The sequence below is a fragment of the Nomascus leucogenys genome, chromosome 22a (assembly GCF_006542625.1).
Source record: "Nomascus leucogenys isolate Asia chromosome 22a, Asia_NLE_v1, whole genome shotgun sequence".
NCBI lineage: Eukaryota > Metazoa > Chordata > Mammalia > Primates > Hylobatidae > Nomascus > Nomascus leucogenys.
In genome coordinates, this window is record NC_044402.1 from 135,470,822 (window position 1) to 135,494,431 (window position 23,610).

General features: G+C 49.6%; 1 protein-coding gene across 1 annotated transcript in view; it reads left to right on the forward strand.

Moving 5' to 3' along the window:
• SH3BP4 (SH3 domain binding protein 4) overlaps window positions 1-18,753 on the forward strand; it is a 103,073-nt gene extending 84,320 nt beyond the window's left edge. The window contains exons 4-6 of the mRNA XM_003278555.3: window positions 4,506-6,865; window positions 15,602-15,790; window positions 16,629-18,753. Of these exons, the coding sequence (XP_003278603.1) occupies window positions 4,506-6,865; window positions 15,602-15,790; window positions 16,629-16,853 (2,774 nt within the window). The 3' untranslated portion in view covers window positions 16,854-18,753. The remainder of the gene's footprint in view (window positions 1-4,505; window positions 6,866-15,601; window positions 15,791-16,628) is intronic.
• The last annotated feature ends 4,857 nt before the right edge of the window (window positions 18,754-23,610 follow it).

Here is a 23,610-nt window from a genome sequence, read left to right on the forward strand (position 1 = left end):
TCTTTAAAAGAAACGTCTAGCCAGTGTGAGATTTTATTAGCAAGAGAGCAACAGTGATTGGATGTTGCCATAAATAACTGAAGCATTTATTTTTCAGATTCTGTTAATGGACATTTTTTTTTTTTTTTCTTTATAGCCCAACTCATCAGAGTCAAAGCTAGAACTTGGGAGCATAAATTGTGTGATTTGGGCAGAGTGTTAAAGTAAGGAGGGCAGAGTCTTAAAGTGAGGTGAATTTTTAAAAATGTCACTGGGCCGGGTGTGGTGGCTCATGCCTGTAATCCCAGCACTTTAGGAGGCTGAGGCAGGCGGATCACGAGGTCAGGAGTTCGAGACCAGCCTGGCCAACATGGCAAAACCCCGTCTCTACTAAAAATACAAAAAATTAGCCAGGCATGGTGGAGCGTGCCTGTAATCCCAGCTACTCAGGAGGCTAAGGCAGGAGAATCACTTGAAATCAGGAGGCAGAGGTTGCAGTGAGCTGAGATCACGCCACTGCACTCTGAGACTCTGTCTAAATAATAATAATAATAATAATAATAATAATAATAATAATAATAATGACAGTGCTCTGTTATCCCTAAAAGAATCCCAAATTTAGAGGAGGAAGACAAACAAGACAGCCTCGAATGTGAGGAGGAGCACAGCCTCGAACATGAAAGGGAGGGTGTTTTGAGAATCTGAGGTGGACAGAACCATGAGATCTCTGGCCTTGCCCGGAGATCCTGGGGAATCTACCTCTGAGGCGCCACATGTGACCCAGGCAGCGTGCTAGCCAGAAGCTTCACGCACATCCTAGTGATAGACAGACTTCAAGGTGGGAATTTATTTCAGCCAAAATATCTGCCATGAAACCTTCTGCTCTGATGAGTGTTTTGCCTGCAGAAGAACATACGCAGAGGGATAGGAAATGTATTATTCAGTACATTGAACTTCCTAACACCCAGGGAGATTTTTTGTATTAAAATCAAGGTGGTTGTGAATCTGGGTAACACACCTCAGAATTCATTAAGATAGAATTTGATAGGGATTCTCTGGCATTTGATGGGATGGAAGCCCTTCCCCAGTGTCCCCAGCTGCTTGGTGGCAGTTGACTGATGGAGGGCCTCATCTAGAAGGGGGAATCACACAACAGTCCACCTCCCTAGGGTTCTGGAAAGGAAGAGTGGGGTGATTTCCCTTGGCGAAGCCTGATCCCTTGATAAAATCTGTGACCACTTCTCTTCCAAGGAGAGTGCTGGGAATTTTAAGTGAAACCATTCTTATTCTTCAGTTGGATAAAACTGAGTGATAATTCTCATTGATACATTCTAGGCTATGCACAAAGCATTCTTGATTGCTTTGGTTTCTTAATTTTGAAACTACTATAAGGGAATTATTCTGAGGGAACATAATAAGGACATAACCTTTGAGGGATTCTAGCAAGATTTTGATGGCCGGCAAGCTCTATTTAATTTTCATTTAGTTTTCATCTTTATGTGACATTTCCAGTAGATTGTATCAAGGAGATAAAATGGTTTATGTTCCTGGAGATCATGACTAGCAAAACAGAAATGAGGGAGAAGAGCTTCTGTATCCTCTGGCCTCAGCCTGACCCACATCACTTCTTCCCACCTCTCCATCAAAGCCATTTTCTTTCACAGGTTTTGGTGCACTCCCATCTCATATTAAATAATTTGTCGGTTTTATGATTTTTTTAGAGCACAAGGGCACAGCCAGGGGGAATTCAGACATTGCTTTCACCAACACCAGGATCCAGTAGCATAGATTATGGCTTCTCTGTGTCGTTTACACACGCACGGTGATCATTCATTCCACAAATACTCATTGAGTCCCTGCTACGTGCCAGGCCTTGTACGAGGCCCAGGGATACAACAGCAAACAAAACAGGCTCTAATGGTGCTGATACCCTAATGGGGAGATGGAGGCTCCCCCTGCAAAAGAAACACACACACACACACACACACACACACACACACATATATTTCATATATATATATATAAATGAGGTATGTAGAGAAGGAAGAATTCTTAGTTCTTTGCCTGGGCCCCTATAACAAAAGACTTTAATAAGAGAAAAGCATGCAAACTTACTTAATATATGTTCTATGTATATTACAGATATATTATTTCTTCATAAGGAAATGAAGACTTAAAGAAGTAATTAAATCTGAGGGGTTTGATGAGGTGTGGAGAGTCCTGGAAAAATGTGATGGGACAAGAAAAAGCATGAGCAAGTGTCATGAGCAGGAGGACAGCAAGGTCTGGGCATTGCAGATTCTCTGTGTCCTTGGAGATAGGATGCTCTGTCCCCCACATATAGGGAGGGCCCCTCCCTCTTGAGGGTCTATGACCTGCTTCAGGGGGCGGGCAGGGAGTCCTTCCTGCACCTGCAGTTTCTCAAATTCCTCCAGCTTAAAATATGCATGGTGCTATATTTTGGGGTAGCACGTTCTGAACCCCATCAGGTACATGATGTAGTGGTTGGTGGTAAGAGCTATGGAAGAAGATAACATTGGGGCCAGGAGATGTCTATTTCACATAACATCCTGTGCGTCCTCAAGTTGGGTCAAGCAATATTATGATAAGTGCCTTATCTACGTCTTTGCATTTTGTCCTCTCCAAAGCTCATTGAGGAAATACACTTTTTGTCCACCATGAGTGGAGTCTTAGGCTCTGGAGATCACACAGTTTCTAAGGGCTCCATTCAAGTCTGGGTTTAGTGATCCCAGGGCGGGGTTCTCTGAGACACCCAGATAGACGGCCTGCTGTAATTTCACAGGAGGGGGTAGGTGGGGCTTCAAGGCCCAGGGATGCTCCCAGCTAAGCGCATCTCTGTAACCCAGTTAATGTAAATGAATAGAAACTGCCTACCTGATTTCCTGACACTTTCCCAAGGAAGTGTGATTATTTCCTTTCAAAGGAAAAGGAAACTGGCAGGTGATTTTCTGGGGTGGGCAATTTGATAGAATACGATGACTGTGGACTTCATCACATTAGAAAGATGTAGGTTTAGTTCAACTAAAAATGGATTCCTCTCTTTGGTCATTTGCTTTGGCAACTTAAAAAAATAAAAAGAAAAGAAAAGTTTCCTTTCTTTCTTTCAATTGTTCATTACAGAAAGCCAGAATGTGAGCAGACTCCGTTAAGTGAGGCAGTTTGGGAGGTGGGGGAGGGGAGTCCTGGGGAGAAGTATATATGCTTATTTTCTTCAGAAAGAATGTTCTCCATCTTCTAAATATACCTTCTCATGTATGGCAGGGAGAGAAAACTCTTGGATATTTAATCATATCCATTATTTTTCAAAGCACACCACTTGTTTAGCTGACTTATTTTTGCTGTTTCAATTGCCGTCTACATTTGGTAACATACAGAGTTTAATGGCAGGAGCCATAAATTAACTTGATTCACTTTTTAAAGGGTTGGAATTTTTCAGACTGCTTCAACACTTGTTCAATGATAGTATGAGCTATGACTAGGCATAATCTCTCATTTTCAGGGTATGTAGACAGTCTGTTTTCATGTTGTGATTTTCAGTGATAATTTAAAAGAGGTTGGGCCAGGAGCAGTGGCTCACACCTGTAATCCCAGCATTTTGGGAGGCTGAGGCGGGAGGATCACTTGAGGTCAGGAGTTTGAGACCAGCCTGGTCAACATGGTGAAACCCCATTTCTACTAAAGATACAAAAATTAGCCAGGCGTGGTGGCACACACCTGTAATCTCAGCTACTTTGGTGGCTGAGGCAGGAGAATTGCTTGAATCTGAGCGGTCGAGGTTGCAGTGAGCTGAGATCATGTCAATACATGCCAGCCTGGGTGGCAGAGCGAGACACTGTCTCATAAATAAATAAATAAATAAATAAAATAAGAATAAAAGAGGTTGGAAGGAACTGACTTCAGAATTCTTACTTTATCTGAGGAAACAGTTTGGTGAGGAACAGGTCGAGCTTGGAAATTGAAGAAGCAGGTTGAGGGAACCTTTCCATCCAGAGGCAGAGCTGGGAATCAGCTCATACATGTCATCGTGGGAGTTTTGGGAAGCTGTTCATTTCCAGTCCCTGGTCGCATGCAGTGGTCACCTAACTCATCATGTCACCGTGTTTTCTAAGTTAATCACACTCAGTTTCTCTTTGTATCTAGTAGCAGTTCTTTTAAGAAGAACTTTAACATTGCCCAAAATGAGATGTTTAGGGCGTAGGACATGTTAAATATTCCGTTGCACTGATTTGCCTTTCTGTGAGTGATGGAGAGGCTCCTCTGTGGTCTTTCTGCCGGGCATAGGCTGTCGATTTCGAAAGTGACCAAGTAGCAATGGTACTCTCAGAAACCAGTTCGTTCGCCAGGTAAATTACTTACCGTATTTCACTTTGGTTTGTTTCTGTTGGTGACTTGCCTGGGTTATTGTCCACCTGTCTGTTTTACCAGCTTCCTCTCTCCTTTGGGAAGCTCTCTGGACGCCCCTCCGGCCTTGCCCTCACCGTCTGTTTTCTTTGTGTTTTGCACAGTGCCTTCTCCCAGTGCCTTGCTAGTAGACAAGCCCACACCTTTCGGAAATGCTAAGGAAGTGATTGCGATCAAGGACTATTGCCCCACCAACTTCACCACATTGAAGTTCTCCAAGGGCGACCATCTCTACGTCTTGGACACATCTGGCGGTGAGTGGTGGTACGCACACAACACCACCGAAATGGGCTACATCCCCTCCTCCTACGTGCAGCCCTTGAACTACCGGAACTCAACACTGAGTGACAGCGGTATGATTGACAATCTTCCAGACAGCCCAGACGAGGTAGCCAAGGAGCTGGAGCTGCTCGGGGGATGGACAGATGACAAAAAAGTACCAGGCAGAACGTACAGTAATAACCCTTTCTGGAATGGGGTCCAGACCAACCCGTTTCTGAATGGGAACGTGCCCGTCGTGCCCAGCCTGGATGAGCTGAATCCCAAAAGTACCGTGGATTTGCTCCTTTTTGACACGGGCACATCCTCCTTCACTGAATCCAGCTCAGCCACCACGAATAGCACTGGCAACATCTTCGATGAGCTTCCAGTCACAAACGGACTCCACGCAGAACCGCCGGTCAGGCGGGACAACCCCTTCTTCAGAAGCAAGCGCTCCTACAGTCTCTCGGAACTCTCCGTTCTCCAAGCCAATTCCGACGCTCCCACGTCATCGAGTTTCTTCACCGGCTTGAAATCACCTGCCCCCGAGCAATTTCAGAGCCGGGAGGATTTTCGAACTGCCTGGCTAAACCACCGGAAGCTGGCCCGATCTTGCCATGACCTGGACTTGCTTGGCCAAAGCCCTGGTTGGGGCCAGACCCAAGCCGTGGAGACAAACATCGTGTGCAAGCTGGATAGCTCCGGGGGTGCTGTCCAGCTTCCTGACACCAGCATCAGCATCCACGTGCCCGAGGGCCACGTCGCCCCTGGGGAGACCCAGCAGATCTCCATGAAAGCCCTGTTGGACCCCCCGCTGGAGCTCAACAGTGACAGGTGCTGCAGCATCAGCCCTGTGCTGGAGGTCAAGCTGAGCAACCTGGAAGTGAAAACCTCTATCATCTTGGAGATGAAAGTGTCAGCCGAGATAAAAAATGACCTTTTTAGCAAAAGCACAGTGGGCCTCCAGTGCCTGAGGAGTGACTCAAAGGAAGGGCCATATGTCTCCGTCCCGCTCAACTGCAGCTGTGGGGACACGGTCCAGGCACAGCTGCACAACTTGGAGCCCTGTATGTACGTGGCTGTCGTTGCCCACGGCCCAAGCATCCTCTACCCTTCCACCGTATGGGACTTCATCCATAAAAAAGTCACAGTGGGTCTCTACGGCCCTAAACACATCCACCCATCCTTCAAGACGGTAGTGACCATTTTTGGGCATGACTGTGCCCCAAAGACGCTCCTGGTCAGCGAGGTCACACGCCAGGCACCCAACCCTGCCCCGGTGGCTCTGCAGCTGTGGGGGAAGCACCAGTTTGTTTTGTCCAGGCCCCAGGATCTCAAGGTCTGTATGTTTTCCAATATGACGAATTACGAGGTCAAAGCCAGCGAGCAGGCCAAGGTGGTGCGAGGATTCCAGCTGAAGCTGGGCAAGGTGAGCCGCCTGATCTTCCCCATCACCTCCCAGAACCCCAACGAGCTCTCTGACTTCACGCTGCGGGTTCAGGTGAAGGACGACCAGGAGGCCATCCTCACCCAGTTTTGTGTCCAGACTCCTCAGCCACCCCCTAAAAGTGCCATCAAGCCTTCCGGGCAAAGGAGGTTTCTCAAGAAGAATGAAGTTGGGAAGATCATCCTGTCCCCGTTTGCCACCACTACAAAGTACCCGACTTTCCAGGACCGGCCAGTGTCCAGCCTCAAGTTTGGTAAGTTGCTGAAGACCGTGGTGCGGCAGAACAAGAACCACTACCTGCTGGAGTACAAGAAGGGCGACGGGATCGCCCTGCTCAGCGAGGAGCGGGTCAGGCTCCGGGGCCAGCTGTGGACCAAGGAGTGGTACATCGGCTACTACCAGGGCAGGGTGGGCCTCGTGCATGCCAAGAACGTGCTGGTGGTCGGCAGGGCCCGGCCCAGCCTGTGCTCTGGCCCCGAGCTGAGCACCTCGGTGCTGCTGGAGCAGATCCTGCGGCCCTGCAAGTTCCTCACCTACATCTATGCCTCCGTGAGGACCCTGCTCATGGAGAACATCAGCAGCTGGCGCTCCTTCGCCGATGCCCTGGGCTACGTGAACCTGCCGCTCACCTTTTTCTGCCGGGCGGAGCTGGATAGTGAGCCTGAGCGGGTGGCGTCCGTCCTGGAAAAGCTGAAGGAGGACTGTAACAACACTGAGAACAAAGAACGGAAGTCCTTCCAGAAGGAGCTTGTGATGGTGAGTGCTCAGCAGGTGCCTGGGCGTTCAGGGCTGCGGCTCAGCAAAGCCTTTCCGCCTTCCCAGTGCACGTGGGTGTGGGCCGTGGTGTCGTAAGTCACCAGGACAGTGTCTGTGGCTGATGTCCCGCTGCCTGAGATAGGTGTGGCTCAGCCCAGCCTTTCGCCTTCCCAGTACGCGTGGGCGTGGGCCGTGGTGTCGTAAGTCACCAGGACGGTGTCTGTGGCTGATGTCCCGCTGCCTGGGATATACGTGAGGGGCTTGAACTGTGCATCTGGAGATAGGGGTTTACGGGGGATCCTGGGGGGCCCCAGACAACGCAAGGACCCTGCAAAGAAGAGCATTCCAGTCACTTTTCCCACCGAATCTGTGAGCTCCAAGAGGGTCCCAGAATGGACCCGGTGGGGGTGGGGGCAGAAGGAGGCCTGTGCTCTCGCCACTTCAGTTTAGATCTCTTGGTGGCAGATCTGTGGTTCGTTAGATTCCCAACAGGGTCTCTGACTCCAGAGTCTCAAGAACCGCTGCCCCAAAGCCTGTGTTCATTGTAATGTGAGTTTTTCTCGCCTTTGCTTCCTTGAAGCTTCCAAGATCTCTGTATTGTTTCCACTTCCCCATCTGTGTTGGTTTGAGTTGGGGTGAGGACAGCATTTGTTTTGCCAGCACAACCGTGAGCTGGAATCCAAAGAAATAAAAGGGGGAAGTAAGCATCAGACTGTGGGTTACGCCCTGGCCTACGAGCCAACTGGGGAGCATTTGCTCAACGCTTTCTTAGCACCGCTCCCCGCAGGCAGCCCCACCGTCAGCAGAGCTGGGTCCTGGCGGTTACCTTGGCTAGGCTTAGCCATACCCGTGTCCTGGCATCTCCAGGGGTGTTTGTGGTGGAGAGTCCCTGTGGACTTCTCCCTGTGATAGAACAGAGTCCACCCCCATCCTCCAGAGAGGGGCGCATCGCTGGTGTTCATTCCTGTGGGAAAACCCTGTGACCTTGGCGTGTGCCACTCTTCCTCGTTCCTCTGAGCCCGCAGGCTTTCTTGCGTCCTAGCTTCTGAGAGGTGCAGTTCTCGGTGCCCTGCCCTTCTGCCACCTCCCTGGCTCCCCTGGATTGAGCCCTGTTTGTCTGGTAGAGCCCGGAGTGTCCTGTAGACACAGGTGTGCAGGCAAGCGTCACACGTGGCACATACCCGGCTCGGCTGCCCATGTTAAGCCAGGAGACAGAAGGGACGCAGCCCGGCAGGAGTGGGGCAGGAGTCGGGTGAGACCCTCTCCGGGTGGCCTGCAGTTGTGTGCAGTGCCAGAAGCATGGAGCCACGAGATTGCCCAGGGGAGGGAGATGGAACTGGAAGCGGCCATCAGGGGGGCCACCTTGGCAACCAGGAAGTCACTGCATTTGGGTGGGGAGGAAGCGAACAAACGCAGCAGGGAAGCCTCCGGGCCCCCATGTGGGGTCACCTGCAGGGAGGGGATGGCCTGTGTCCCTCCCATCAGCCATCACCCATGTGTGATTCAGAGCACACCTCTCGGCTCTCCAGTGAAATAACTTTCCAGAACCTGGTGCCTGGCGGTGGCCTGGTCTCCTCACGGGTGCATCCAGCACAGTGGCAGACAAAGCGCCTCCATCCTGTGAGAGCCTTTGTGCGGGCGGCCCCGAGACCACAGCCATGGCCGTGCGTGCTGTCGTGGAACCTGACAGCGTTGGTGAGCCCAGGACACTCACCTGGACGTTGCACCAGAGGTGGAAAAATGACACAACCAGGAGTACCACACCAGCTGTGGAAAATCACCATCAAGGAGGTGGCTTTTACACTCATTTCCTGCTTTTTTATCTTTTTCCAAAAGACGTAAATGATCAAACTCTTTCAATTCAGTTGGTGAGCATCTCTGGGAGGGGATTTTTTGGTGGGCCTCCCTGTCCGCTCCAGGGAGGGGTGTGTCCTCTGTGCCCGAGTCCTTCCTCTACCCAGAGAGAAGGAAGTGAAACTTGCCCTTGGCCAGGTCGGCTCCCTGAGGCAAGGTTAGATTTTGTGGTGATAAAGTGAAACTGGTTTTGCAGTGTCCCCACCCGCCCCCCACACCTGTGTCAGTCATCATCTTGGACAAACTTATAGAAACCGCAGACGGATTTCTCCCAGGGCGTTTATTAGGAGACCCTGAAAACTGGCTCTTCTATTCTGCTTGTCATCACAGGGCTGCCATGATTTCTGCAGCCTCTGCCACCACTTTACCTGCCCCTCCCAGAGAGTCACAGCCAGGCCACCCCCTGCCTCTCATTTTTAGCATAGCTTTCGGTGTCCTTGTTCTGATGCCTTGGGTTGGAAACAGTGTTTAAATGACGTGGAAAGTGTGAGAGTTTGAGGCAGTCAGTGTGCAGGGAGATGGGAAGGAAAAAGGAATCAAATGCGACCTGGGTTGTTCCTCTCTCCACTGCCTTTAGAACGGGGTCAGCCCCTGCCCCTGCCCCTGCCCCACAAAGTCCTGTAAGATCTGGCCCTACCCATCCCACCCCAGAGGGCCACCATGCTCCGTGCACCCCTGCCCTGAACACACCCAGCTCGCCCGGCCTCCAGCCCCTGCAGATGCTATGCTGTTCGTCTTCCTGGGGCTCCCTTTCCCAGACCTCCTCATCTCCCTCAGCTGGTGGCTCAAATGCTGTCTCTCCAGGACGTCCTTCTCTGCAGCCCCGTGCACTCCATCGTCCTCTGTCTCCATGGCGTTTCTTGAATCAGAAGCAGTTTGTTTTGGCCAGGCATGGAACCAGGCAGGTTCGCACCTGTAATACCAGCACTTTGGGAGTCTGAGACAGGAGGATGGCTTGAGCCCGGGAATTCAAGACCAGCCTGAGCAACATAGTGAGGCTTCATCTCTCCAATTTTTTTTTTTTAAATTAGCCAGGTGTGTTGGTGCGCACCTATAGTTCCAGCTTCTTGGGAGGCTGAGGTGGGAGGATTGCTTGAGCCCAGGAGGTCGAGGCTGCAGTGAGCTATGATCGCAGCACTGCACTCCAGCCTGGACAACAGAGTGAAACCCTGTCTTGAAGATAAAGGAAGAGAAGAAAAGAAACAAGTTTGTTTATGTTCTTGTGCACTTGTTTCTCATTATTACTCTAACTGAACATAGGTTCCATGAGAGGAAGGGCCCTGGCACATAAGAAACACTGAGGTGCTAGATGGATAAGTGATGAATGGATGGATGAGTGAATGAGTGATGAATGAATGAATGAATGAGTGATGAATGAATGAATGCAGGCCTTGGGCTGGGCTAAGAATCCAAGCTGGAGGCATTCTCACGTGGCCATACCATGCTTCTGTTCTGTGGTTCCATTTCCTCTTTCCATTCTTTTGCGCCTGTTTTTGATAGAGCCCGTGCGTGAGGCATCCCAGTGCCTCTGCCTGCCCCTTCCCAGCAGCATGGCTGTGGCTGCACTCAGAGCACCCCTCTGTCCTGGCCACCTCTCTCCCACCAGAGCCTCTGTCCATGATGGTGTCAGCTGAAGAATGACAAGGTTTGTGCATTTGGAAAGGAGAGCCTCATTCCTCATAAAGGGTTGCAGCCTGCGGGTGGCTATTCTGACAGGTTGGGAAGCAGAGCCTCCTGCCAGAAGCCAAAAACAGAGACTTCAAGGGAGGGGCAAAGGCAGCAAAAATTTATGGATATTGGTGGCCAAATATACATATTCAATAAGCCGTAGGGGGATACATGAATATTTATGAAAGGAGAAACGTGCACATTCACATTTAAGCCTTGTGCTCCTTCGTGGGTCCCATGTACAAAAAATGGTGGCGGTGGCATGATTCCAGGGTAGGGTTTTCTTTCAGCCCCCTGAGGCGTCAGACAGGAAGCAGGGGACATGAAACCCTCGCTGTGCGTCCTCTGTAGACTGGCCAGAAACACTGTGTGGTCAGTGGGTTCCTGTCAGGCAAAGAGGAGGGGCGGCGTCTGGCAGTGGTGGAGGCCTTTGAAAGGGAACCCAGCTTTTTAAGAATCAGAAATCTTATCATTCAACAGCGCCCTTTTCATGCAAGAGACTATTCCCAATTCTCGGGATACTGTCAGCACTCGGCACGTGGTCTCTGTTATGGTGGGGAAGGAAGGGGAGTCGGCTGGAGATGGCCGTGAGCAGTGGCCATCAGCCATGGGGGCAGAAGCAGCCCACGGTGGCCTCAGGCCCAGGGAGAGCTTCCTAAGGGGCCAGAGTGAGCTGTCACAACTGGTCCTGGATCCACCATAAGAACGAAGCTGTGGGGTGTGGTGACCTGGAGCCATCGGTGATGGCTGTAGCGGGGGCGTTTTGGTCAGGTTGCGGGAGGCAGGGAAATAGGCATGTTGGGCGCTGTGGAGAAGTTTCTATGAGAAAGAGAAGGAGTTGCTGTGGGATGCAAAGCAAGGGAGGGTGGTCATTTTAGGAGTGGAGTGGGGGCCGGAATAAACCCAAAGAGACTTGAAAACTAACAGAAATAAGGAAGCTAGCAAGTGCATGGGGTGCATTGGGGCGGGAAAGAATGGTGTGGAGGGACTCTCTTTGAATTGGGAGAAGACCCACTTTAACCTCCAGAAGAGGAGGAGTTGATGGACAGTGTGCATTGGATGGGGTCCTGAGGGATTCCTCCCAGGTAGCCCCAAAGCCAGAGCCTGTGGCTGTTAACGTGGGAGAGGGAAGGAGGCTGGGCCCATTGTCCAGGTGCCGTGTGCAGAAGGCTTCCCCTCCAGTTTTGGGACATGTTGGGAAGGAAGCAGGATGGAATAAACATGCAGCAAAAAAACCTAAATTGTATTTCTTTGTACTTTATAAGAATATTTCCCCCCCACCCCTTTTTTGAGACAAGATCTGGCTCTGTCTCCTAGGTGGGAGTGCAGTGGTGTGATCACAGCTCACTGCAGCCTCGAACTCCTGGGCTCAAGCAGTCCTCCCACCTCAGCCTCCCAAGTAGCTGGGACTACAGGCAGGTGCCACCACACCCAGCTAATTTTTTTTTTTTTTTTTTTTTGTCTGTAGTAGAGACAAGGTTTGATTGTGTTGCCCAGACTGGTGTGGAACTCATTGAGCTCAAGTGATCATTGAGCTCAAGTGGTCCTCCCACCTCAGCCTCCCAAAATGCTGATATTATAGGGGTGAGCCACCATGGCTGGACAAGAATATCTCTTGAAGCAAGTTGCCAAACTTTGGCCCCCGGGCCTGCTATTCCTGTCAATGGCGTTTTGTTGGAACTCAGCCACACTCATTCCCATATGCATTGTCTGTGGCTTTCAGGCCCCCTGTGTCCCACAAAGCCAAAAATACTATCTGTCCCTTTATAAAGTTCAGTCACCCTGACTGAAATCATGGTGTGCTCACTTTAACAAAATTCCAGCTGAAACCAGGGTAGTGCATCAGTCCGTCGAGTGTGTTTCCTGGTGTACCTGTATGCCCATAAAAAGAGGAAGCTGCAAGGATCAGGTTCATAGCGCTAGAGCCCCCTGCTGTGAAATTTTTCTATTGCTAAGAATTGGTGGGCACCCAAAATTTGCCCTTTAAAAATATGCATCAATTATGCCTCGTTGATGGTGTGGGTGGTTTGTAACAAACTAAACCAGGGCTGGGCTCAGGAAAAGTTGTGTAAGTGAGTGAGGGAGAGATGCCTTCATTCTTGGTGTTGGAAGTGCCGACCTCTCCATTCATCCAGGATCCATGGAAATGGGACCTTGGCTGCCCCTGGATGGAGTCCAGGCGCTCTCCTTCCCAGGGGCCAGAGAACACCTGTGTTTCCCAGGACCTTGGGGACCTGTGCCCAGTTCCCCTGGGGAGAGAGCGGTTTTGGTCACTCGTGCCAGGAACGACTCGAGTCAGAAGCAGGTGACTTTGACATGTTCTGTTACCTAGAAAACGAGGCCGCTTTGGAACCAGGCAGCTGTGCACACAGCCAGATGAGCTTGGTGTGTGCTGAGTAGCCATGAAAGAGCTGAGTTGGGGACATTGAGTGACTTCGTGTCAAACCCTGTGGTGGTCCAGCACACCTTCCCAGGACCGCAGACGAGGCTCCCACCACAGCAAGAAAATTAGGATCTGACGGCCTACCAGCTTACTACACACCCTCCTGACACGTGAATACACACCTGTGTGCTTTTATCTTCTGAAACAAATCTAGTCAACATTTAATTTGTAAAAACAATTTATTTTGAGTATATCCAAATTCAAATTGAAACAGACCTTCTTCTGAAATATATAAATAGTTGATATGAAGCATAATCCAGACCGGTATTACATTCGGTTCAATTCCCAATGCCATGTGGGGCTCACGGAATTGGGAAGGCCGCTGGCCGAGTGCTGAGAAGTTTGCATATTTGCCTGCACACCTGTCACTTCCAGCTGTGGGACCCGGGACAAGCCTGGGGTCTGCAGGCTTCCTGTGCTTATCTGTAGAACAGGTGCCTTGCGGCCCACACAGCAGGGAGGAGCTGGGGTTGGGTGCCCGGAGGCAGCTCTGGTTCTGGCATTTCTAGGTGTGAAACCCACTTCCCCTCTCTCAGCTTCTTCTGTAAAGTGGGTTGAACTCAGCCTCTGCTTCATGGGGGGCTCTGGGGAGTGGAGGAGCCCAGTGTCTGGCTCGCAGCAAGCCCTGGGTTTCTAGTAGCTTCTACAAAAACAGAAACGGCCACCAGGTCCTCAAACCCGCTTCTGGCCAGCCTCGTTGGTAGCCGGCTGTCAGCCTCTCATATCTAGGGAGGCATCAGAATGATCTGTCGCTCCTGGTTCTTTTTAAATTGCATGGATTGAGATGCTGGGGGCCCACCTAGAAGGATCGCGAGTCACCTACTCTGGCTAATGCATGCCACACGTCGCCAAAAAGGTCACCTTTTTGTATTGTTAGACTCCCCCCAAGTAAACATAAAGTGTACATTAGAATGCTCAGTCTAAAACAGCTGGGCCCTCTTTGAAGTAAGCAGCCCAGCCAACTGCATGAGCACTAGCAAGACCACCCTGCTGTCGGCACAAAATAGTCGGCCAAGGAGCGCTGGCACCAGCGGTGTGGTTGGCGGGGGTGGGGGGTTGTTTGTTTTTTAGCACACTTTGGAGTCCTCAAATGACAACCTCAGGTGCTGAAACAGAGCGTAGAGAGAAAGAACATCAGGCCTGGTGACTTTCCTCTCCTCTTAGCAACTCGCCTGTCCAAGGCCTCACGGGAGCGTCAGAAACCGTCTCTGGGCTGCCTTGGGCCGCTGTGCCCGGGAAGCCAAGCCTTTCCCATTGCTGGATGAGAGAAAGCTTTAAGGGTGGGGGTGAGCTGTGCCTTCTGTGGCAGAGGAGACTCAGGCAAGAATCAGACCCAGCGTGCGGCTCTCCTGCCTTCCTGGTGACATCATCCTGACTGGCTCAGAGCCGCACACTAACCGTGTGCAGCCTCATTTATAATTAGGATGGCGCCAAAGTCGCTTGCATGACACCCAGTGGCAGTCATGTGACTTGGCACAGTGTACAGGACTAGCAGGCCTGCTGGCTTGCACCAGCCAATTTGATTTGTTTCTTTAAACCAGAAGTGTGAGTTTGACCCCAGCCTGGGGTGCCCCGGATATATTAGGCTGTTGAGCCATATGTTCATTGCCTGTCTCATCCAGCCCCCGTTTTTAGGTGGGAATTGAGTCCCAAGGCGGCCACGTGGTTGTTCCAGCCTCAGCTGGGACTTCACTGTCCCAGCAGGGCTGTCTGTCCTGTTACCTCCCCTCTGACTTCCTCTGTGGTTAGTAATCCCTGTCCTAAAGACACAGTAGAAAGTTCTCGCAGCTTTGACATGGGAGCAGTCCCACCGATTGTGGAAACTGTTTTCTCGTGTTGCACAGTCCTGGGGGAGGTCTGTGGATCTCCTGGTCACCGTGGTTCTTGGTGGTACACCCTGTGTCTCTGCCCCGGGCCTCTTCTGTTCTCTGTCTTCTTCTCCCTGGGTGTCTCCCTGGGTCTGAGTCCCCCAGCCTTCGTCCCTTCTGCCCGCAGTGCTCTCTAACTGGCCAGTGTCAGCACCGCATGCTCAGCAGGTCCAGCTCACCCTCCGTCCGTCTCGGCCTCAGGCTATGGTGTCTATTTGGTGAAATGCATTCGTTTCTTTCTGGTGTCCGCAGAGAGTGGGAGTGGTGACAACTATAATCCATATTCACCCTGTCTGTTAGCTTCCTGGGGCTGCCAAGACAAATGACCACAAACCAAGGGGCTTCATACAACAGACACTTGTCCTCTCATCATTCAGGAGGCCAGGGGTCCTAGGGTGGCCTCCGTCTGGAAGCGGTGGGGGAGAAGGCGTTGCAGGCCTGCCTCTCCTAGGCCCTGCTGGCTCAACCCTCCTTCTATTCCTTGGCTTGTGGCCGCATCTGTCCAGTCTCTGCCCCCGTCTTCACGCAGCCTTCTTCCCTCTGCCTCTCTGTCTGCTTTCTCTTCTTATGAAGACGCCAGTCGTTGGTGACTTCCCCTAATCCAGAAGGACCTCATCTTAATTCTATCTGCAAAGACCCCATTTTCAAGTAAGGCCACGTTCTGAGGTTCTGGGTGGATGTGGGCTTTGGAGGGAGACACTGGTGAACCTGGCACGCTGTGCACATCATCTCTTCTCTCCCGTGAGTCCTGGCAGTGATCGATTTCAGGGGACATTTGGTAGGCCAGGGAATGTGGAGAATAGAGAGCCCATGGCCATTCGTGCGCCATCTGCTGGAATTCTGCGGGGAGCAGAGCCTGCCCCACTCCCTACACTGTCTCACGCTGTGCCTCTTCCTCTGCAGGCCCTACTGAAGATGGACTGCCAGGGCCTGGTGGTCAGACTCATCCAGGACTTTGTGCTCCTGACCACGGCCGTAGAGGTGGCCCAGCGCTGGCGGGAGCTGGCTGAGAAGCTGGCCAAGGTCTCCAAGCAGCAGATGGACGCCTACGAGTCTCCCCACCGGGACAGGAACGGGGTTGTGGACAGCGAGGTGAGCAGCGGCTGAGCTTCGAGCTCGCCGAGCCCCTCTGTCCCTGGGCTCCTTGGACCCATGCAGTGCAGCCGCAAAAAGTCTGCCTCACGGCATTTCTGTGAAGGCGCGACAGGTGGAAATGTGCACGCATGTGCCCAGCCCTGGGTGCGCCTCACTGAGTGGGAGCCGTCCTCTGGATTGGTTGTCATGAGCCCTGGCTTTAGGATGTCAAGGCTGTTCCACACGACATGGGAAGGACAAACAGAACGGCCTGTCCCTTGCTCATTTTGATCTTAAATTACCATCCGTAGGATTGAATAATGCAATAACGCATACACAGAGGCCTCTGTGAGCCGCTGTGGACTGGAGTGATACCTGCTATGTTACATAACTTGGGCCAAAGCCGGTGTGGCCGGGCTCCTGCTCAGAGGGCCTTTGTGTCCTCGCACGTTTGTGGAGGGCACCCTAGTAAGCTTCCTGGAAGACGGTTCAGGCTTGCAAGATCCAGGAAGCAGGAAGTCCCGAGGACAAAGCTGTCTTTTATGAATGGGATGAATTTCCAAACACATGGCACAGAGAGAAAGTGCCATCAGGATTGCAAGGAAAGAGAAATCCTTTCTGTTTATTCATTTGTTGTGCACCTACTCTTGCGCAAAGCCCTGCTTTTCCCTCTGGAATGTGCTGACCCTGGCCCTGAGATGGTTCCACTGTTTCTTCTGTGGGCTTGTCTCACTCGCGAAAGAGTGTCCCAAAGTGACTGCAGAAGCTGCACCAAGTAATAGGAACAAATCTCGTTCTGTCTCCTAATCTTTCTTCCTCTCTCCCTCCTTTTGTCTTTTACGACTCCACCTCCCAGGCCATGTGGAAGCCTGCGTATGACTTCTTACTCACCTGGAGCCATCAGATCGGGGACAGCTACCGGGATGTCATCCAGGAGCTGCACCTGGGCCTGGACAAGATGAAAAACCCCATCACCAAGCGCTGGAAGCACCTCACTGGGACTCTGATCTTGGTGAACTCCCTGGACATTCTGAGAGCAGCCGCCTTCAGCCCTGTGGACCAGGACGACTTCGTGATTTGAATGGGTCCCCTCCCCTCCTGCTGCTCTGGAGTGCAAGCCCTCTTGTGCCCCGGGTGCCCTGCTGTCACCACAGAGCTGAAGAGGGAGGAAGGGGCGGCTGCTCAGACAGATTTAGGGCCCGCCAGCTAGGCCTACACCCATCGTGCGCCGCCCTCCTCCATCGAGGGAGAGGCCTGAAGGGACTGCCTACTGCAGGTCATTGCCAATCACATAGCTTTCTATTTGTTAAGTATAAATTTAAATTTAAAATCACTTTTTTAACGAATGGGGGGAAGGGACCTATGAGAAAGGTGGTATCTAATTTTTTTATGGACCATAAAGGCTTAAAAGAAAACTTACTAGGGGCACAGGCTGTTGAGGTTTTTATGTTGTTACAGACCTTTTTAAATTATGTTAGAGATGTATATAGGTATTTAAAGGTCACCGGGGGCATTTCTGATTCCCGGCCACACTTTGCATTTCAACACTCAGTCCGGAAAGACACTCGTTCGGTTGTTGGACCTCTTTCACTCCCTACGTGTAAGAAGGTGAATCACGTGGGAAAAAGTGGCTTTTCAGTAAACGGGGACAGCTCACTCTTTCTGAGAAGGCCCCAGGTCCTGCTCCCTCCTGGGATTTGATTGTCTTCCGTGCTTTGCCTCACTGGTAGTAAATGACCATCCACAGACTATGTGAATCTTTGGTGAGCTTTAGTGGGCAGAGTGAAGTCCCGCATTAGCATTTAGGTGCCCTGAGCTGTTTCCGCCAATAGATGAGAAAGCAGCCGTGAGTTGACAGTCTTCAGGGCCCCTGCCAGTGTGCAATTAGTCATTGACAAGAGGAATGCCATTGGAGAGCGAGGTGGTCCCTGCTGCTACAAGGCCATTGTACTGTTTTTTCCTTGGGGTCAAAGCAGTGCTTCCCATAGAGTTTGCTGCCTCTTCTGTGGACAGGAAGAAAACTTCACGACCGAATCAGAGCCTTGGTGGCCACCGACTCTCGTGCTTATTGCAGATGCTGCGGTTGGCCTCACAAGCAACGCCTTATGCTGATGTGCGGAGGTGCCAGCTGCCATTTGCCAAACTCCGCATTTCATTCCCTCTAAGGCTTAACCCCTCTTCCTTCCTGGTGTACCTGTGTCTCCTCAGAAAGAAGTAATAGTTTAGATGAAACCATTTTTTGTACAATGTAAAGATCATCTGAGCAAGATGAGCATTTTGTAAAAATGAAAATGTGTCTCACATAAAATCAGGAACTTGGCACAGTGTTGCATTAATAACTTTAGGGTGCAGACATGCTGTGTGAATCTCACAATGCGTCGTAGATGTCGCGTATTGGAAGGGAGCAGGAGGAAGGACTGATACTGGCAAATCAGTAGAGTGAGGTGATCCTCAGCAATGTGCCAGGACACATCCCGTGTGCCTGCAGTTGTCAGGGACCATTTGGGATCCCGAATCTCATTCTCTAAAACTGCTTTCTTGAAACATGTTACTTCCGTAGTATAATCAATGTATACTCCCTTACTGGCCTGAAACGTATAGCTGCTTATTCAGATACTGAAGACCAACAGACTGAAAAAAAGAACAAACACTAGCTATTTTATGCTGCAAGAACCAGGACACACAATTCGCCAGTCATCCCACCATATAACCTTCGATTGTGCTTCTCAACTCCACCCCTAATTTCTCCCAGAGACCATCTATCACCTTTTCCCCAAAGAAGAAACAAAACCAGTTGCACCTTAAACCATGGATATTTTTTCCTCAGGGGCTTTAAATAGTTTCCTATGCAACATGTCTTGTAGCACAAATAAAATTCTACAAAAGTTGCAGTAAATTTTATTTGGATATTTTAACCTGTTAAGTGTGTGTGTGTTTTCTGTACCCAAACAGACTTTAAATAAAACAAAAATGAAACCTAATGTAAGTATTTATACATAGACCAATGGCTGCCTCCCCAAAATAGTCACCCCTAGATGACGGTATGACAGCTGGTGTGGCAGGTGTCTATTTTCTTGCTATTCATTTAATTTGCTCTTGAAACACAAGTCACTCAGTCACCACTAACCAAATGGGAATTGGTGTGACACCAGGCACCCAAAGGAAAGCACATCGATGACTTGCTTTTTTCTGGGTCCCTTGAATTGGCAACCCCAGTCCCGCAATAGAAAGTTTAGGATGGAGTCATTTCTGTGTGTCAGGCGTCAGCCTTGAAGTGCTGAGTGCAGCAAACAAGGGCAGACAAGTGAAGGACTCCTAATGGAGACCAGCTCCACCTGGAGGTAGGGGGAGGAATGGGGCTTATGGAAATCTTTCTTGGGAACGTGACTTTGATGCAAGGCTTGAAGGCTGAGTGGGAGCCAGCCAGACCACCAACAGACCAGACCTGGGGACCAGTGTGTTGGCAGCGTTGACAACACAGGGTACGTGGGGCAAGGAGAGGCTAAACCCTCCATGTGGCTGGGACTTGTGGAGTGAGCACAAGCCCTCTGTTACTGGACGCTTTCCACCGCTTGTACCTGTGTTAATTCCACCCTGCATCACCTACCAGCTGGGTCCTCACACCCATTTTGCAGTTGAGGACAGGGCTCAATGTGGTCCCATAATTTACACAGCCAATAAGAGAGGCAGGGACCTTAACTCAGGACTGCCGTAACAAAGTGCCTTGCATGGCTTAGGACAACAGAAATGTGTGCTGTCACAGTTTTTGAGGCCAGATGTCTGAAATCAAGGTATCACATGGTCGCTTGTTCTCCGTGTCTGTGACTAAATCTCTCTCAAAGGACACCAGTCATAGGATTTAGAGCCCACCCTAATCCATCAAGACCTCATCTTAACTTGATCACACCTAGGATGACCCTGCTTCTAAGTAGGGTCACATTCGCAGCAGGGTTTAGGACTTGGACCCGTCTTTTTGAGAGGCACAATGGACCCACCACCCTGCTCCATGCCTGGCACTTTAGGCGTAGCCTGCTTGGGAAGAACGGTGCACAAATCAGGTTTAATCTATCTTGGTGCCCTCCGCCCAACACAAAGCAAAGCCAGGGTGGAGGAAGGCAATTCTTAGAGGGAGAAAACTCTTCTGATGGATTGCCGTGTTCCCCCAAGACCCATCCTCTTGCTGAACCAACGATTGGGCTGTCTTTCCCCATCTCCCTTGCAGTCAGGTGCAGTCCAGCTGGGGGATGGGAACCAAAATGCTATGGGCCACCTGCTGTTGAGTCTGGCTCACAGGAACCTTCCAGAAATCCTCCCTTCTTCCAACTGATCAGGAGGAACTCCAAGTCCTTAAAGGTGAGGCAGGGGCAGACAGAAGGACCTCAGGTCCCTTAGGGACCCCCAGTAACCTCTGTTCAGCAAAGTACCTGTCACACGGTATCTAGAGAGATAAAACTATGATTGGCCACTGAGAAGGTGAGAGTTACCTGTTAGAGTGGCTGGTGTTGCTTTCCCTCATCTTGGGTACATTAGACCCAGATGATCACGTAATCCACAAGCTGGCGGGGAATGCAGCTTGTTCTTAACTGGGAAACATCCCTACCACAGCCGGATTATTATTTTTTTAAACATCATTATTAATTTTATTATTATTCCTATTTTCAGAGAAGGAAACTGAAGCTTAGAACCGCATTATTCATTGCCAAGGGTGCAACCAAGTTAAAGATGCTGTCTTGTTTTTTTGTTTTTTTTTATACTTCAAGTTCTAGGGTACATGTACACAATGTGCAGGTTTGTTACATATGTATCCATGTGCCATGTTGGTGTGCTGCACCCATTAACTCGTCATTTACATTAGGTAGATCTCCTAATGCTGTCCCTCCCCCCTCCCCCCACTCCACAACAGTCCCCGGAGTGTGATGTTCCACTTCCTGTGTCCATGTGTTCTCATTGTTCAATTCCCACCTATGAGTGAGAACATGCAGTGTTTGGTTTTTTGTCCTTGCAACAGTTTGCTGAGAATGATGGTTTCCAGTTTCATCCATGTCCCTACAAAGGACATGAACTCATCCTTTTTTATGGCTGCATAGTATTCCATGGTGTATATGTGCCACATTTTCTTAATCCAGCCTATCCTTGTTGGACATTTGGGTTGGTTCCAAGCCTTTGCTATTGTGAATAGTGCTGCAGTAAACATACGTGTGCATGTGTCTTTATAGCAGCATGATTTATAATCCTTTGGGTATATACCCAGTAATGGGATGGCTGGGTCAAATGGTATTTCTAGTTCTAGATCCCTGAGGAATTGTCACACTGACTTCCACAATGGTTGAACCAGTTTACAGTCCCACCAACAGTGTAACAGTGTTCCTATTTCTCCACATCCTCTCCAGCACCTGTTGTTTCCTGACTTTTTAATGATCACCATTCTAACTGGTGTGAGATGATCACAGCCAGATTATTTCTGGCAACAAGAACACCCCTTTCACACTATTTCTCCTTGGCCTATGCGTGTTCACAATTGGTCAGTACCAGTCTGAATATAAATGACTTTTCTCCCTAATACTCCGAGGCCAGCCCAAGCAGTTCAGTTAAACCTCCAGTTTTTCATTGATACTGATTTTGACATTGACGTTGTTGAGAGTGATAATTAACATGACGTTATGGTATTTGTAGGTGTTCTTTAGGACCTCATTCAGGAGAAAAGATTTAGTTAGAAAAGAGTTAGGCTCTGACTTCTCGAGGAAAGGACAATTTTGTCCCTGATTAATTCTTGCCTTGATCTGCGCCTGGCCATCTTTCTGTCAAGTCACTTGGGGCATGTGTCAAGTCAGTTATTTTGTAACCCTCCAGCCCCCAGCCCCTCTGAGTATCCATCACCCCACAGTAGTGCCCAAGCTCAGACTCAGTCCTGGGACCTTTCCCCATCAGTGGTCCAGATCCCAGCAACTCAGGTTTCACAACCATTCCTACTGCCATGACCAGAATTAAGACTTTTTTTTTTCCTTGATGCTCATCCTCTTTCTTTTTGACCAAGCTACTCCAACACCCTCCCCCTGGTCCTTCCTCCAATTCTGTCCTCCCCTATCCATAGGACAAAGGACTCCTTTCACAGGAGCCCTTCCTGCATCCTGCTGTGTGGTCAACTCTGGGCTCACCCCCTTTGCTATATCCTCTCACACATGGACTTCCTCCAGCACTCCCTTGACCATCTTTTTGTAAACCTCCCTGTGTTGGTCTAAGCTGTGTCCAGGCTGTGGCACCTTTCCTTCCCCACCTGGCAGAGTCACACACTGAGCTCCTTGAGGACAGCGACCTTGTCCTGGCTCATCTCTCAATCCCAAGAGCGTAGCACAATCAACATTGGTTTCTTGAAGGAATTGTTCCTATCTCTGCAATAGAAATGCATCTCCAAATAAGATGGCTTTGGCTATTGGAGTGAATAGAATGGGCTTCATGCTGTGTTTACAACCAGTGTAAGAGATGAGCGAAAAGTTGTCCAGCAATGAATGCGTCAAAACCAGCCTGGATGTTAAGAGGTCAAAGAGGAAGCTTGCAGGGATGGAGCTCAATGAAGTGTATACTAAGAACCATTACATTCCTCAATGAATAATTTTCTGGCATGAAATGGTGGTATGAGGGAAACATTGTGAGTTTGGTCCCTGATTTTTTTTTTTATTATTATACTTTAAGTTTTAGGGTACATGTGCACAATGTGCAGGTTTGTTACATATGTATACATGTGCCATGTTTGTGTGCTGCACCCATTAACTCGTCATTTACATTAGGTATATCTCCTAATGCTATCCCTCCCCCTCCCCCCACCCCACAACAGTCCCCGGAGTGTGATGTTCCCCTTCCTGTGTCCATGTGTTCTCATTGTTCAATTTCCCACCTATGAGTGAGAACATGCGGTGTTTGGTTTTTTGTCCTTGCGATGGTTTACTGAGAATGATGATTTCCAGTTTCATCCATGTCCCTACAAAGGACATGAACTCATCATTTTTATGGCTGCATAGTATTCCATGGTGCATATGTGCCACATTTTCTTAATCCAGTCTATCATTGTTGGACATTTGGGTTGGTTCCAAGTCTTTGCTATTGTGAATAGTGCCGCAATAAACATACGTGTGCATGTGTCTTTTATAGCAGCATGATTTATAGTCCTTTGGGTATATACCCAGTAATGGGATAGCTGGGTCAAATGGTATTTCTAGTTCTAGATCCCTGAGGAATCGCCACACTGTCTTCCACAATGGTTGAACTAGTTTACAGTCCCACCAACAGTGTAAAAGTGTTCCTATTTCTCCACATCCTCTCCAGCACCTGTTGTTTCCTGACTTTTTAATGATTGCCATTCTAACTGATGTGAGATGGTATCTCATTGTGGTTTTGATTTGCATTTCTTTGATGGCCAGTGATGATGAGCATTTTTTCATGTGTTTTTTGGCTGCATAAATGTCTTCTTTTGAGAAGTGTCTGTTCATGTCCTTTGCCCACTTTTTGATGGGGTTGTTTGTTCTTTTCTTGTAAATTTGTTTGAGTCCATTGTAGATTCTGGATATTAGCCCTTTGTCAGATGAGTAGGTTGTGAAAATTTTCTCCCGTTTTGTAGGTTGCCTGTTCACTCTGATGATAGTTTCTTTTGCTGTGCAGAAGCTCTTTAGTTTAATTAGATCCCATTTGTCAATTTTGGCTTTTGTTGCCATTGCTTTTGGTGTTTTAGACATGAAGTCCTTGCCCATGCCTATGTCCTGAATGGTAATGCCTAGGTTTTCTTCTAGGGTTTTTATGGTTTTAGGTCTAACATGTAAGTCTTTAATCCATCTTGAATTAATTTT